This window comes from Serinus canaria, chromosome 7 (genome assembly GCF_022539315.1).
Source record: "Serinus canaria isolate serCan28SL12 chromosome 7, serCan2020, whole genome shotgun sequence".
NCBI lineage: Eukaryota > Metazoa > Chordata > Aves > Passeriformes > Fringillidae > Serinus > Serinus canaria.
The window spans coordinates 17884111-17899980 of NC_066321.1; the positions used below are offsets into that span (position 1 = coordinate 17884111).

The window sequence follows — 15870 nt, forward strand, 5'->3', positions numbered from 1 at the left end:
TGTTCCTCAAAAGAACTGTGGGAGATTATGATGAAATTCTGTAGTTGAAATATCTTTAGGGAGATTATAGGCTGCTCATAGCTTACAAAAAAGGGTGGTGTGATAAATGGCAAGAGACTAGGGTTATATAACAAAGATGACTAGTAATTATCCAGCAAAACATATTATATTCAATGCCAAGTATTTCAGGAGTGATGACATATCTCTTTACAGCAGGAAAGGATAGTTTGAAAGCTCATAGTATGAATTGTCTTTCTTTGCCACAATATACAACCCATGCTATATAAGTTGACTTGATACAGACTTTTTCTGCTAAATGGAGTATTAAACGATTCTGAAGTGCTTATAAAATAAAAAAGCAATACTCAAAATTTTGTCATACTGGTTCCAGAATATCATCCTTCAAAGACTCTAACAGAAACAATGGCAGCAGATGCTGAGTCATCACTCATCTACTTCATAATACTAACAGTAAAGGTCAAACAAATTGAGCTATCCAAAGACCACTGTGATGACTTAAGTTTGTGGATTAATAGGTTCAGTGTCAAGGGGGTGAAGAGATGGGTCCCAAACTAATTTCTGCCTTAGCAACTAATTCAATACTTCAGTGATCCACCTGGTACTGCCTACTTTCTTTTCACAAACAAAAGAGATCCTGACTGTAATAATGCTTTATTTATAATAAATGTAGTGGTTGCTCATTAAAAAAAAATACTTTCAGGCTCTTTATTCAACCTTACTTATAGTCTCTGTTTCTTATTCTATTAATTTCAAGTCTGGATCAGCTTAATTTCCCCCCACTCTCAGATATACAAACATCTCGATGAGCCTGCTGATATCTTTTAATATAATGTGATTTAGTGCCTTTAAGGCATTAAAACACCAGATTTAAGAAAAATCCAGCGATATACACTTTGCTGACATTCAACCTTTCTAAATTTGATTTTTGCAGGATTCTACTCTTTCTTTAGTAATTTGGAAGGGATAAAGTTTACTGACTAAAATAAAGATATGCTAATGAGATTTCACAAGTCATACATAAAGGTTTCTTTTCAAGAAAAAGACAGAGAGTTTGTCTTTTTGTTAGCACTTTATGGAGTCATTCTCAGTGAAAGTACCTGTAAAGTACTACCAAAAATAGAGTTTCATAGGAGTTTCAAATTTGCTAGCATTTTATAAACACCGTCCTGTTGAAAATTACAAAATGCCATTTGAAAAGCAGTGGAAAATCAGATCAGAAATTAAACAGATGGCTGACTCACAGACCTGAACTCCTGCATATATTTTACTTTCAGATAAGAAAAGCTTTCACAAAAGTATCTATTAAAATGTCTTTTCTCATAAAACTTTAAATTATTTTCTTCTCTTTTCAAAGGCAACAAAGATTACTTAAAAAGAATTCTGAAGGAATACCTTTGTTATGAATATTGCTCATCTGGTTTTGAATATTGCTTGTCTGCTCTAAGAATACATGAACTTCTAATTTACTACAGTGTTAATTAGGGATATTTTTAATTATCTTGCTGGATAGAAACCTAGAAGAACACTGATTACAATCCTTTTCTCTAGTTGATGAATATTTGGGGAGAATTATTAAGTACATCAAGCTTGGCAATTTTAACTCAGATGTAAACCAGAAGCAACATCACTAGACTTTTTTCATGCTATTTATAAGATGTAACATAAACGGACCATTATTTATGACAACTTAAATCAGGTTTCTAGAGCCCTCTTATGAAAAACATTTTACTTTTACAGTCTTTTGGTGAATGAACTAACGTTCTTTTCTGTACCATTAGCTTGCTTTTTTTACTATTTGGTTAGTTCCTGGTTTTCATTGCCTATTTCCACTTTTATGACTTTCACGGTAAACATGCAAGACCTTTTATTTTCTGAAATTCATTGCACAATTTGTTTGTGTTCTTAATAAAAAGATTTTTTCCCATGCCTTAAGAACAAGGTTGTTCAGAAAGTACAATTTCCATTATTACCTGAGCTTCTTCTTGTTGCTTCTTCAGTTGTTCCAGCATCTGTTGAAATTCTGCTTCTTTCTGCTCTGCTTCCTCCATTGTTGCTTGATTCTGTTCTTCATAGGCCATGGCGACCACAGCCAGGATCAGGTTTATCAGATAGAAAGAGCCCAGAAAAATCACCAGAACAAAAAATATCATGTATGTCTTCCCAGCAGCACGCAGTGTCTAGGGAGTAGAAAGCATATTTATATATTATCCCACAATTTGCCTTTTTCAGCTCATGCAAAAATAAGCCTATTTATGTACTTTTGGACATCACCAACAGTTTATTATTTGTGTCATAGTAATTTCTTACCAGCTGATAGAGGTTCTCCCAGAAGTCCTGAGTCATTAGCCGAAACAGAGACAAGAAAGCCCAGCTGAAGGTGTCAAAACTTGTGTAGCCATAATTGGGGTTTCTGCCAGCTTTCACACATATATATCCTTCTGGGCATTGCCTACGTGAAAATCAAACATGAGGACTTAGTCAAAATTTTTATTCCCTTCTAGAAAATATCTATTATCTTTTGGAAGAATATGCATTATTTTTCGACAGAAAATCCATAAATTACAATTAAATAATTCAGAAAAAAATCCCAAGAATTTAACTACTAACATAGTAAATGAAAGATATCCTTTTCATCCACTCACTGGTTGAAATTACCTAAATATTAAAATTCTCCTCAATTACATTTCGCAAATAGAATCTCTATTCCAAATGAATTATTTCCTGGCAGAAATAATTGCTAAAATGTTGTTAAGGATACAGACAGATTAAAAAATATTATTAGTTAAATCCAATTGTAGTATTAGGGATTTTCCTCATAATGCTGATATATATATTTTTAGCAAACCTCTTCACTGCTGCCAGTCAGAAATCCAAGTTCAGCTAACAGTTCTAGGCTCATAATTTGGTACATGTAAATGGCAAAATTTGCCAAAGTGAAATAGTTAGGCTTGAAAAAACAGATTCAATCTTGAACTATGAAGTCACTGCTGTGCTTTCTTAATATTTTCTATGTTCTCTTTTTCACTTTTAACTTTTGTTTCCTCCTACTTTCTTCAATCAGTAAATCATCAAAGGAGACTGTCCTGCTTTAGGCCTAATGGATAAGGAACCAGCCCTCGACACAAGCATCATAACGTCACCCTAGGACATTGACTTAAAAATTTTCAGATCTTATCAATAAAACCAACTTCATTTTCCAGTCAATCAGGAAAAAGGCTGTTAATTTCTACTTTGTTTAGCCAGAGTGTAAAATATTTTGACTTCAATAAGAAATTCTCACTTAGCCAAAAAACTCCCTAAGTTCTGTAACCCTGCTAAATATGGATTGCAACTAGATCTCATGTTACTTCTTTTTATACAGAGCATAACATAGAATGTTTGAAAGGGTCTTACCCTGCATCAGAGCTATTACCACAAAGTAGGGCATCTCTTTGTCCTTCCAAAATGTAAAAATGAGCTGTGTAGAAAGCATTAGAAATATATGTGAATAGATCAAAAAAACCTGAAAGCAATACAAAGTAAAATAAAAATAAATTTTTTAAATCATAGTGGCTAGCTACTGATCCCTTTGTAGCTTGTTTAGGAATCTTTTTGGTTGTTGTATTTTTTATTGTATGTATTTGATCTCTGTAAATCAGTGACTGTAAGCAGTTCTACATAAGTCAGAAATATAAACCCCTCAATGTTCTTTACTTGGTCAAAAATAATTACATATTTTAGCCACGAATATATTAAAATAGTTATATCAGACATTCTTACTTTCATCCTCAATGTAATCCTTCCAGTTAAACGTGCTCACTGTCATGTTAACAAAAGTACCATTTTCATTCATTGTGCTGTTAAAGTAGGAAATAATGTTTATCTCGAAGGTAGAATTGTCTGGAGGCCACTGCAGGCATTTGTTCCTCAGGTTGCCCATGAACAGCTGCAGCCCTATCAGTGCAAATACACTCAGACAAAACACAGTCAGGATCATCACGTCTGAGAGCTTCTTCACAGACTGAATCAGGGCTCCTACAATTGTCTTCAGGCCTGCAAAGAGAAAATGTCCATAGAATTATCAAAGAGTATCTTTGCCCTTCCCATATAATTAAGAGGCCATGCAGACACTTAGATATTTTTTTTATTTCTCAAAAAGTAAAGCTTCATGAGCAGCCTCAGAGCTTGTGAAGATGAATGAAAGAAAAAGATTCCTTTTTATGAATATGCAATGTACATATATTCCAGTAAATTGAATATATAATATTCTCAAGCAGGAAACTTTATCAATCATGCTTTCCTAGTACAGATTTGATTGCATTTATTAATTTTTATCTGCATTAAATATACTGCAAAGAATTCAGTTTCCATTTAATTCTAAACATGACTTCACAACAGTACAAAGCAGTATGAGATAGAATTGCTAGTAATTTTGAATGAAAAAGTAGTTTGCATTTGATAAATTTTCCTGTGCATCATTTATTTCCTTTTTTGGTATCTTCATTTGTTGTTACTTGCTTATTTTTAAGACTAATGTCAATTTTAAGGAGTAAAAAAAGGAAAAATTTCAAAACCAAGAATGCCATAGCACTAAGCTTTTGTAATGTAGAGGCAATTTGTCACAATAAAATGCAGGAAAACAAAGCGAAATAACCCATAGGCCTCATATTTTGTGTTTCATGCAAGACTCTGTTAAACTCAAAGGCTGATTTTGCAAAATAAAAGAAGCTAATGCTGAAAAGGCAAAGAATCATAAACTAGGTTAATGATCCATGCCTTTTTTTTTTTTTTTTTTTGGCAACATGAGCAACAAACAGCAAGACTTATGCTCAAAGGAAGTGAATTCAATGGAACGAAAGTCAGCCTCGGTGTTTAACCTCGCTCTCACCTGGAATGACTGATATTGTTTTCAAAGCTCGGAGAACTCTGAATGTTCTCAACGCTGAGACATTGCCCAGGTCCACAAACTCTGTCACATATCTGTAATAGGGGAGTTCACACACAAACACAATGACAGCACACAAATAACAGTTGGAGATACGAGGGGCCTAACACCTGACACCAACTACTTCTTACCTGGAATTACAGAAATAGTTTTCAAAGCTCTCAATACTCTGAAAGTTCGAAGAGCTGAAACATTGCCTAGGTTTACAAATTCTGTTACATACCTGTAGGATTAAATCACAGTTATTCAGAATTGAGGCAGAGCTTATACTAATTATGTGGGTCTTCAAAACCTCTGTGGCAATACTAGCAATCATACTTCAAAATTTACCTGTCTCTTCACTACATTTCACTTTAATAATTGTTTTCATCAATTTTGCTTAAATGCCATTGAAGTGAAACTCACTGATTTGTATTTGAACATCTAGTTAAACTAATTAGCTTGTAATGGGACGGTAACATGAAGTCAAAGGGATGGCTTCATTTTTGGTGAGCAGAAAAATGTAGGCCATGAAATTAGTGTCCCTCAGCAGTAATTACACTAGTGGCTGACACTCCATTTTGGTTTCTGCCATATATTACTTTGATTTATGAATACTGAAATGTGTTATACAGTGTCTAAGCTTCAAAGGTTGCAAAAATTAAATATGTTTAAATAAATACATTTATTACAATAATATTTACCACTAATTTCATGCCCTAAAAGCTTAAAAAGTTCTTGAACCACTTACGCCATTAAAATGACACTGAAGTCAAGCCAGTTCCATGGGTCTCGCAGAAAAGTAAAACCTTCTAAGCAGAAGCCCCTTGCAAGAATTTTGATAAGTGATTCGAAGGTATAAATTCCAGTGAAAGTGTACCTGAAAATCATCAGAGCAGGAATATTTTTGCATATTTACAGACACTGCCATTCTTAAGCATAGATGACTTAAAAGAGAATAAAAAGTATTTAGAAGTGAAAGGAGTAAATTATTAACTTCACTTGCCCTAAATATTGTAGTTGCTGTTCAGTCTTTGTTGAAATTTGAACCTCATATATATGCTACTCATTTTCTAAAAGGTTTGTTTCATCTCAGTTCTTGTACCTACAAATAATTTCTGAGTCTAGTATTTATGGACACATTTCAGACTTAGATATTTAGATGTACATTCTTTGGCACTCACAGGGTTGCCTCTTTGCTTGCATTCATAAATCAGGTAGATGTCTAGGAGTTACAAAAACTGAAGATTTTTTTTTAATGCCTAAATCAGAGTTTTGTAAAAATCAGTTCTGGATAATAACTATACTAATGCCTATATTACATGTTTATTTCATAAATAATCATCAAATATAAGAAAGCATGCCCAGACTGTTATTTCTCAAAGATGGGGAGCATGATTACCAGCTTATCTGGTGTGGGAACAGCTATTCACTTAACAACATAGAATAGTCAGTTATAACAGCATAATGCAGGCACTTCCTGAGACCCACATGGATGTCTGTGGCCCTCCAGAATAAAGGAGGGAACTCTACCTACAGACCCCACTGCTCTCCTTTCAAACTCTCTGCAACTCTAACAAGCCATCATCACTGTAGACTGGGAATGGGTTAAGGGTGGTGGTTTCTAAACAGGGTTTAGTTTAAGGTTTATTAGTGCAGAGAAATAAATAAAGAAAGAAACAATAATGGCTCTTTGAGAAAAGGAGGGAATGAAAGAAGCAACAAGTCATTAGAAGAAGCTTTTCCATGAGTTGTATTATTTCAAATAAAAACATAAAGGGCTTTGAGGAACATGACCTAGTGGAAGCTGTCCCTGCATGCCAGGGGTTTGGAACTGTATGATCTCTAAGATCCCTTCCAACCCAAACCATTCTATGATTCTACAGTATTTCTGAGGAAAACATGTGTCTGTATTTTGTTAAAGAATAAATATGCATTTAAAACCATGAACAAGAAAGAGAAATATTCCTTATTTAGGCCAGCTCTTTGTTACTCTTTCACAGGTATGGCCCTTTCCTTGGCAATATGAGTTTCTTGTGGTTTGTGGGTTGTATGTCCCTGTTGTGGCAGGTACTTGTGAGGTCAAACCAGCAAGGCACGATAAAAGCCCCACAGTGATGAGATCATGGATACTCAAGCAAGGTAAGGCAACAATTTTACATACACAATTTTACATACAAATCTGTAGCTCCCTGTCTGACTTACAGCTCAGAATATCCAAGGACAAGAGCTCCTGGTTTTACTACACAGCAGAAGTTCAGATATTCCTCAGGCATAATTTTAACAAACATGATGTTACTCTTAAACCACTTAAGTTGTTCAGGAGGAAATGGGAAAGATATTGATGATCTCATGGAATCTGATTCTTCCTGACTCTGGACAAGCCCATTCTGGCATTCACTTTTTAATAAATGCTTCTTGTTTGGAGGCACACAAAAACAAAGATGTAAAAGAAGTAAAAATGTTTAACTTACTCTACATTCTTTGTCCAGTCTGGAGGGTTACTCATGGTCATAAATACGCAGTTGGTCAAAATAGTGCACATGATAAGCATGCTGAATAATGTAGGTTATAGTTAAGGCACAGAAGTCAAAAAAATAGGACAGCTTTGTAATACTGAAATAACTTAATAATATTAAGTGTTTACAAATGTGTACAAATAATATGACACACTAATTAAAGCCTAAAAACAAAGCTTTGCACATGATTTTATGTATTTTAAATTGTATGTCAACTGGCATACTATGGGGCACTTCCATAAAAAAAGGCAATACTTTTGTAATTATAGCAGGTTTTAAATGAAGTTTAAATATATCTTTAACTCTGTAAATCATGAAATGACTACGCAAATGTACTCATTTAATACAGGTGGATCATTCTAAAAGATCTTTAGTCAGAGGTTGGTTGTTTAGGCCTGAGTTTTTCTTTGAACATGATTGAAGTATATTTGAAAATACTCTCTTTTATCCCAAATCTTTTATAGGACACCTATCCCAATGCTGAAAACATAATGCTGAAAAAGCTGCTCTTTACCCACGCTCTTTTGTCCTTGCTAAGTGAGTCTAGTTCATGAATAGTACTACTGGTCTTGCTAAAAGTGTGACCTTAGATATGTTCAAGTGCAATGGTTTGTTACTAATGTGGCCTTAGCTGCAGGGCTTAGTATGGGATCAGGTCTCCTTTTAGATATAAAGCCTGATATTTAAACTCTGACAGATTTAGGTGGTTCAGTAGAGAATTCTCTCAGCAGGGATGAAGATCATACTGCAATTCACATGTGATATTGCTCCTTTTTAAAATATGAGCAACATATATTTTTTAGCATCATTCGCTCCCATGGACACAATTTGTACATTCACATGATAAGTATTATTTCAGTCAGAAAGTATTTTTAAATAGCAACACTTAAATCAGCATTAAGAAAAAAGGATATGAATGTACCAAAATCTTGATAGCAATTTTTCTGATGGGATTAAAAGGAGTTAAAATATACAAGGCAGACGTGGCGCTGAATCGGAAAATTGCTTTTCCCTTATTCAATACTATGAAAGTCTGCAAAATAAAAAGAAATACAAAATTAAAATACAGTGTTGGCACATATATATCTTCACCTCCTACTAAAAATTTCCATTCGCCATCTGAGTGGTACAAGTTCCATTCTCATGTCTACCTGTGGTACAAAAATAACTGATTTCTATTAATGCAATGGAGTAAGTCTTCCACAGCCAGTTCTCAAATTTGCAAAATTTTCCAGCATGTGGACTAAATTATGATGTAATTAAAATTGGTGGGAATTACAAAAAAACAATAGCAGTTTATCAATAAAAGCAAAATGCAGGATTTTGCCACTAAAATATTTCAATTTTATTTCTTATGAATTCTTTAATTAAAGTGATTCAAATTTATCAAATGTATTCCACCTTGTGAGCAAACACAAACAAAACCAAAACAGCAAAAGGACAATTCTAAATGCCAGTTTGTAAATGGAACAAATACTTGACAGAATTATACACACACATATGTATAGTGACAAGGAAAAATTGTCATTACAAATCAACCACAATTTAAAAATAATTTTGCTTTCACTTTCTATTTTAAATACTACCAGTATCAATTATATGCATCTTCTAAAATATATATATGTGAAAAAATTAAAATGATTAATATATTGCCAGCTAACATAGTTCTGAGCAACAAGACAAACAGATGCCAGGATTTGGCATCCTACCACAACAAATTTATTTTTTTTTAATTTCTGGTTTTCTTGTTAACAATGTGCTCTTACTTTCCCTATATGTGAGCAGAGAATTTAGCTAGTGATTATCTTTTAAAACTTGGTCCAATAAACCTATGGTTTGTGTTCAGTTTATTCTGTTTCTGTGGGCAGTCGTTGCCTAAGTGTATTTGTCTGTGAATGAGGTTTACTTGTATCTTTGGTGCTGCTTGAAATTTCTTCAGGACATAACTATTCTTCATTGCTTTTGCTCTTTGTCGATGGTAATGGCTCTGCTTTGTGTTAACATAATAGAGTTTTTGTTACACTCTCAGCAGAGCTATAAAGTATCACTGTTTTCCATGTTGATTTTCATTCTCTGTAAAAACTTGGCTGTAATCAGAAAAATTCTGCCCTCTCTGTGGCCTTTACTGCCTACTTGGACAGTAATCTCAGGGAAGGAAAGCAAACCACTCCATGGCAAGAAAGAAAATAGGTAAAGGAGTGTTGCTGGTGCCTGCTCACAGAAAACCATCAAGCTAACACTGAGGGTGGCAGAGAAGGGACACACACTCCTTGGCATTTCTCCCTGCCCTACAGTCCTTCACCCAGCTGGAAATGCTAAAAAGATGTTGCCTGTCCCAAGGTCACTGCTGCAGCTGAGCCTGAAGACAGTCTAAATTCACATATGATTTCCTCTGCACTGACAAGTCAATGATTAAGGGTAGTTTCTACTACACACCAGAGGAGGGATGACTAATTCTAGTCCATGATTTAAGATGTCCATTTGTTTTCTGTTAAGCATAATTATATTGCTAGGTAATATAAATGCAGATGTCACCTGTGACTAAAGATCCTACAGTTTACTAATTGTTCTCAGATACTAAGAAAGCCATCATTAGTGTGAGCTTTTAAACTTTTCCAAAATATCTGACTACTCTTTCTGATCAATGGAGGTTAGAAATTATACTTCAGAATTTCTCAGGCTTTCTGAAACATCACTTGTTCAGACAACTTTATCCCTGAACTTACTTATGCAACTTTAATGCTGAAGTTTTGCAGCCAGTTGGGAAAAGGTTTTAGTAGTGACAATTTATTGTAAGAATTTCTATGGAACTGTTATCATAACCAAAACCATGTAAATTTAAATAACCCTTAGCAATGCTACTTCTTTGAACTTTAATTTCTTTACATTTCCTTAATAATGTATATACTTGTATTATCTACAGCAGTGTTTATTTAACTCTGGTAACTGTTAGGTTATGCAGTTACATACAGATTCTGCTTTATTTTCTGTTCCCATTACTAAGGCCATAATTTTTAAACTTTTTTTACAAACCAAAGGAAACCACAAATTTAGCCATAAAAGTGAGAGTATTATTTGCATGATTTTTTTTCTAACAGGCAAAGTTTATTTGGAGTTTAAAGTATTTTATGCCTTGATTTTTTATAGTGGCTCAAGATCAACTTTCTTATCTTGATGACAGCCTGGAATGCTTCAAGCTGTCAATAGAGCAACTGTGTCCAGTTCTTTCTGTTTCAGAGAGATGGGAAAAGATAGTCCCAGGTACTTCTCCATAAAACACCTTCTTCATTTTTTAGTTTAGGGGTGTTCATCTTCCTTCACTCTGCTCACCCACAACACTTTGAGGTCTATCAGAAACTGAGAGAACAGCTTGATGTTGCTAAAGGAGTAGACAGAAATAAACAAGAGCAGGGAGGAAAACTGGCTCTTACTGTCACCTGTACGTTCACTAATCAGTGAAGGACCTGAGGTACTTTTACTTGTTCCTAGGTTGAACTATTTCAGACCCAGGAGGATTTTAAAACAGTCTACAACTAATCCCAGCTATGGAAATATATGGAATATACGGAATATATGGAAATATATGGAAATATACTTGTTTTTTCCTTGTCTGTTTCTTAACTCAAATAACACCCATCTGCTTCCAATTGTATGCATCATTGCTACAAGACCAAAACCCATACACTCTGCTGCAGATCCTGACTTGTAAAATGTCAAACTTTTTACTAGAATGGATCTCTTTAAACTACCTTTTCTATCCCTGAGTCCCTGACCTGGGGATCATGTGAAAAGGAAGACTGTGTATGGCTGGGCAAATTGGAAAGGAAAATGCACCTCTTTTAGGAGTTTGCATATGTTGCATTCACACATGTAACTTAGATACATTGCTTTTATTTCATAGCTCTTTTCTCTGATCTTTCTGTATGAAAAGTCTTCAGAACACCAAAAATGTCTTTTTTCAATTCCTTCCTCAAAAATAAGCTTTTCCATGGTCTGCCAGAGACTTCTAATTTACAGCTCTGCAGTAGAGATCTATCACAGCAAACCCAAGCACCTCGAGCAATAGTTTGCATTGTGGTAATTTCAAACGAGCCAACATTTACAGAATCTCTATATGCTACATATATAGAGATAAAAATATTTCATATGTATGTTTGCATATGGTATATAGCTGTTATATGTTATATGTTATATAGAATGGTCACAGTCCTCTGTTTCACTAACTTGAGTGGATGCTATCTTGTTATCTACAACTATTTCCATTGCAAAACCATGCTTAGAACATCTCTTTTGTCATATCCAGTCTTACTATTACATCGAAATAAAAAAAATTCATTCTGTGCTCAAGTTCAGGCAAGATCAAGGAAGACACATCTTCCTTACAATGAAGTAAATAGCAAGTAACTCAGAATTGAAGCAGTCACAATATGGAAAAGCATAAATCAGTTCTGTTAAATAGAAGGATGGTTCTGGATATTTAGCAGATTGATAGTTCTAACCATCATATTTTGTGATTAAACTTTTCTAGTGTATAAAATTATATTCTATTTTGTGCAAAACATAATTCACTCACTTTTTTATTGATATAATATGGGTCCAGGTCTTCCAAAGGTTCAGATACCATTCCTGGAGGTATGTCACCATAAATAAATGGCAGTGTCTTTCCTGCCTCCAAGTCACTGTTTGGTTTTGGACCATTTTCATCATCATCATCTGTATGTTCTTGCTTGGGCTTTTTAGCTTTTTCTTCTGCAGAACGCTTTTCAATAGCTGCAAGGGAATCTCTAGTAAAATAGCGGAAGCTTTCAGGTCCAGGTGGTACCAGCAGTGCCTGTGCCATGTTTTCATCCTGCAAATTTAATTACTTTTAGCTTCTTGCATAAGAATGACCTATAAAAGAAAATTAAATAATTTAGGCAAGCTAGATTGTACCAATAGGAAAAACCCCAACATTTGGTCAGAAACTCTTTCCAGGCTTAAAGAGAAATAGAAGCAGCATATTTCAAGGCTGAATGGCAGTTAAAAGCAAATGCTCAGAATTTGTTTTGATATTTTATAAATTATTTTTCAGCTTTTTCCTGCTGATCCAGAAAAAGAAATTTATTTTTCTGCTCACGTATACTGCTTTGCCTGTGTCCTTGGACACTCCCAGTTAGAGCAAATTGCTGATAAAAGTGTTTTAACCACACAGCTTTTTTTTTTTTTTTAACAGCAAGTATAAATGCATATTCTGTGAGGTACTGCTGAAAATTCTAAACCTACATTCTACAACTTAATAGATTTTATCTTTCCATATTTTTTCAAGCAACAGTAATACAATTTTACAAACATCAATACTTTCATTAAACTAAAAGATTTTGCACAACTGGTGCTGTTTAAATGACAGCAACTGAATTATTGGAGGAACAAGCATAATTCTTTCTTACTGACTCTTAACTGTGGTGAAGGCTAATATTAGATCCCAGAGCAGTTTAGGTTGTGTTTATTGACTGTTAGCTGTGAATCAAAACCACAGGCCTTTTAAGTAAAAGTAAACAGCATGTATAATCAAGGCTATATGGGAAAAAATGCTTTTGATTCTTTGCAAGGCAAGTGTCATAGTATCATTTTAGACTGAAACTAGTCCGAAACCTAAGACTCTGGTTTGCTGTGAATGGCTTTAGTACCACTGGTGGATGATGCTGCTTTTTCCTGCTCTCTGCATTGAACTCTCTACTGTACAGCAGGACTCTTTATGAGGTCCTGCAGTGCATCAATTGAAAGCAGTGTTATTTTTCTCTCTTCCAAGTCCTTCTGCAGCAAGATCAGTTATTTAAAGTGATGTACTGTACAGCACAGTTGAGAGGTTTGAATAGCTGGAGGGAGAGAATGGCAAAATGAAGGCAGATATGGTTAAAGAGTGCTGCCACCAGGGAATAAATTAAAGCCTTACTTGGTGTCTACTTTGCAACAGTTTACAGCATACTGTTGTAAAAATGTTAGTTATGAGAATCAATTTTAAGAGTGAATTTCAATGCTTAACTAATGAGCTTTAATTATGTTTTCTGTTCCATGAAGCCATGTAGCCTTTGCTGCCTTACTTCATGAATGTGCAACATATGGATCCTTAAGATGCCTCATCTAAATCTAAGATATAATATTCTGCTCATTTGCACTCATTCAATAGTCCTGCTCCTAAAGCTTCTTGCCTGTGTGAAGCAGTTTGTAGAAATCCACACACACAGAGACACAAAAAGTACTACAGTAATGATCTTCTGAAATAAGATATGTGAAGGCTGAAGGTGATGTTAAAATGTGCTTTAAAAACCTAGAGTAAGGCACCAGAGGAAAGGAATGAAACAACATACTCCTAAATCCGAATTACCAATCCAATTACATGGTAAGGACTCATGTTCCTGTGCCACCTCAAGTCTTAATCTCTGGAGTGAGCTCACAGCACAGCATCAGTGTGTATGATCAGCACTGAGGTCACTGAAACAATTTAGTCAGTAGATTACAGCACCAAACAGATAAGTAACACATGACCAGAACCAAGATACCTGACCAAAAATTCAGAATTAAAATACACTGTACTGTAGACACGAAGAAGAAAATTTCTCTCAATGAATATCCTGGAGAACTATGAGTTAATGTAATGTGCAGAATGACAGAGACCTTGGAGTGGCTGGACATACAGATGCAGTATAAAAGGAAAAAGTATATTATGACTCCAGCCAGAGTCTCCAGAATGCAACCCTATCACAGGTTTCTATGCTGAAATTTCTGCTACTAATTTTTGCTTTGCACAAGATGGATGCCTTTACTAATCTCTTTTTTAAATTAATGTAACTCCCAATTATAAGGATCCTAAACTCAAAGTTGCCCCTTCTTTTTAGAATTAAAAGCACACTCATTTTCTGGATACAGTCCTTTGATTACTACTTTTGCTCATGCAGGATTAATGAACTATGAAGATGTCTGAGGTTTCTTCTTGCTCTTTTTGAATAATTCATTTATTTATTCCCCATTTTACAGGCCTGTGATTCAACTTGTCACTCTAGGTGGCTTTTCTATGACACTAGTCTCAAAAGATGCGTCCAAATCAAGACATCTCTGTGTATTTTTGTCTTTATAATTCAATGTATTTGTTTAGGCTACCTTTCATCCATTAACAGTTACAGCTATGAATGCTGTAACAAAATACATTGTCCTCTCTTAAAGGATATGTATTTGTACTTCTAGAAATCCACAAAGGAGCCAATGACTGGCTGGGGAAAGTATTGGCAGACTTAGGGATTCACTGTATTTTTCAGGGAAAAAAACATGCCCTAAAAAAAAGTTTTCCTGACGACTTGAAAACATTACTTGAGACCTGCCTCCACTACTGTCTAGTGCAATTATATCTTTTCTTTTCTGCTGCTATTACACAAGAAGGTTTTTCCTATACTAAATATGCCCCAAGCATTTTCATTTAGGTTACAAAGCTTAACAGAACAACAGAGAAATATGTATCTGATTACAGCTTCTATACATGCATTAATTTAATAGAACAATTAAACAGAAGTTGTGCTGTTTCCTGTACTAAGCCCTAAACAAGCTCTTTGCAATCCTTGATCGATAAACTGCTTATTTTTTTAGTGATAGCTTCCCTCTCCTTCAATGGTTTTAAAATTTCTTGTTATCTGGTAACTAAACTGCCAGGATATGAATGATATTAGGCAGAATTCAGATATTCTGTATATCTAATGATTCAGAAAAAACTGTCCTTAAAAAACAATCTTTAAAGAAAGCGTCTCAAAACTACATGTGGTCCAGGCCCCTCAGTACCTTCTGCTGCTCAGCAATGAGAGTTTCAAGTATTTGAGATACAGTACTGGTCCATATATCATATATGTAATGCTTTATAATTTAATATATTTCATTAGAAAAAATGAAGTTCCCATTTATTAAAGACATAATTTTGCCTTTTAGTCATAATTGAGCATTGCATTCACTAAGTCCTTCTTCAGTTTTCATTCAGTGTCTACCTTTAAACAATAAGATTGTACAATAAACAGCGTCTATATGTTTTTAATTTTGTACATATTTCAGCCAGTTATGTCCATAAATAAACTGTTAAATTTTATTTAATATAATAATCATCTCATCATTTACAGAAGATGAGTCAGAAAGTAAGTAAAATATCTTTGCTAACAATGTCAAATTAATTTTTCTGGATCTCTGAAAAAGCCAAAAGAAGTGGCCTGAAGGAATCTATTTTTATGATATCTTAAATAGGGCAAATGGTAAAAGCAAAAGTACCAATATAAGTACCAGGTAGATACCATGACTGTTTATTCAAATCAGCAGGTTATCTAACCGGTTATCTGCATTTTGCATGAAACTGCATGCACTCCTTCAAAATTTTCAAGGTGGAGAAACAGCAAACCTTGCTGTGGTTTTTCCCTT

At 34.5% G+C, this 15870-nt stretch overlaps 1 protein-coding gene across 10 annotated transcripts in view; it reads right to left on the reverse strand.

The window, feature by feature from the left end:
• LOC103814400 (sodium channel protein type 2 subunit alpha-like) overlaps positions 1-12299 on the reverse strand; it is a 49964-nt gene extending 37665 nt beyond the window's left edge. For 5 of the 10 annotated variants that reach the window (XM_050976746.1, XM_050976744.1, XM_050976741.1 and 2 more), the window contains exons 1-9: positions 12017-12299; positions 8358-8476; positions 7399-7488; positions 5676-5804; positions 4889-4980; positions 3781-4053; positions 3415-3478; positions 2329-2470; positions 1992-2198 (exon numbers count right to left, since the gene is read on the reverse strand). In XM_050976746.1, the coding sequence (XP_050832703.1) occupies positions 1992-2198; positions 2329-2470; positions 3415-3478; positions 3781-4053; positions 4889-4980; positions 5676-5804; positions 7399-7488; positions 8358-8476; positions 12017-12283 (1383 nt within the window). In that variant the 5' untranslated portion in view covers positions 12284-12299. Of the gene's footprint in view, positions 1-1991; positions 2199-2328; positions 2471-3414; positions 3479-3780; positions 4054-4888; positions 4981-5076; positions 5169-5675; positions 5805-7398; positions 7489-8357; positions 8477-12016 lie in introns of all 10 variants that reach the window. The other 5 variants (XM_050976747.1, XM_050976742.1, XM_050976737.1 and 2 more) reach the window with 2 other exon arrangements.
• Between the last annotated feature and the right edge of the window lie 3571 nt (positions 12300-15870).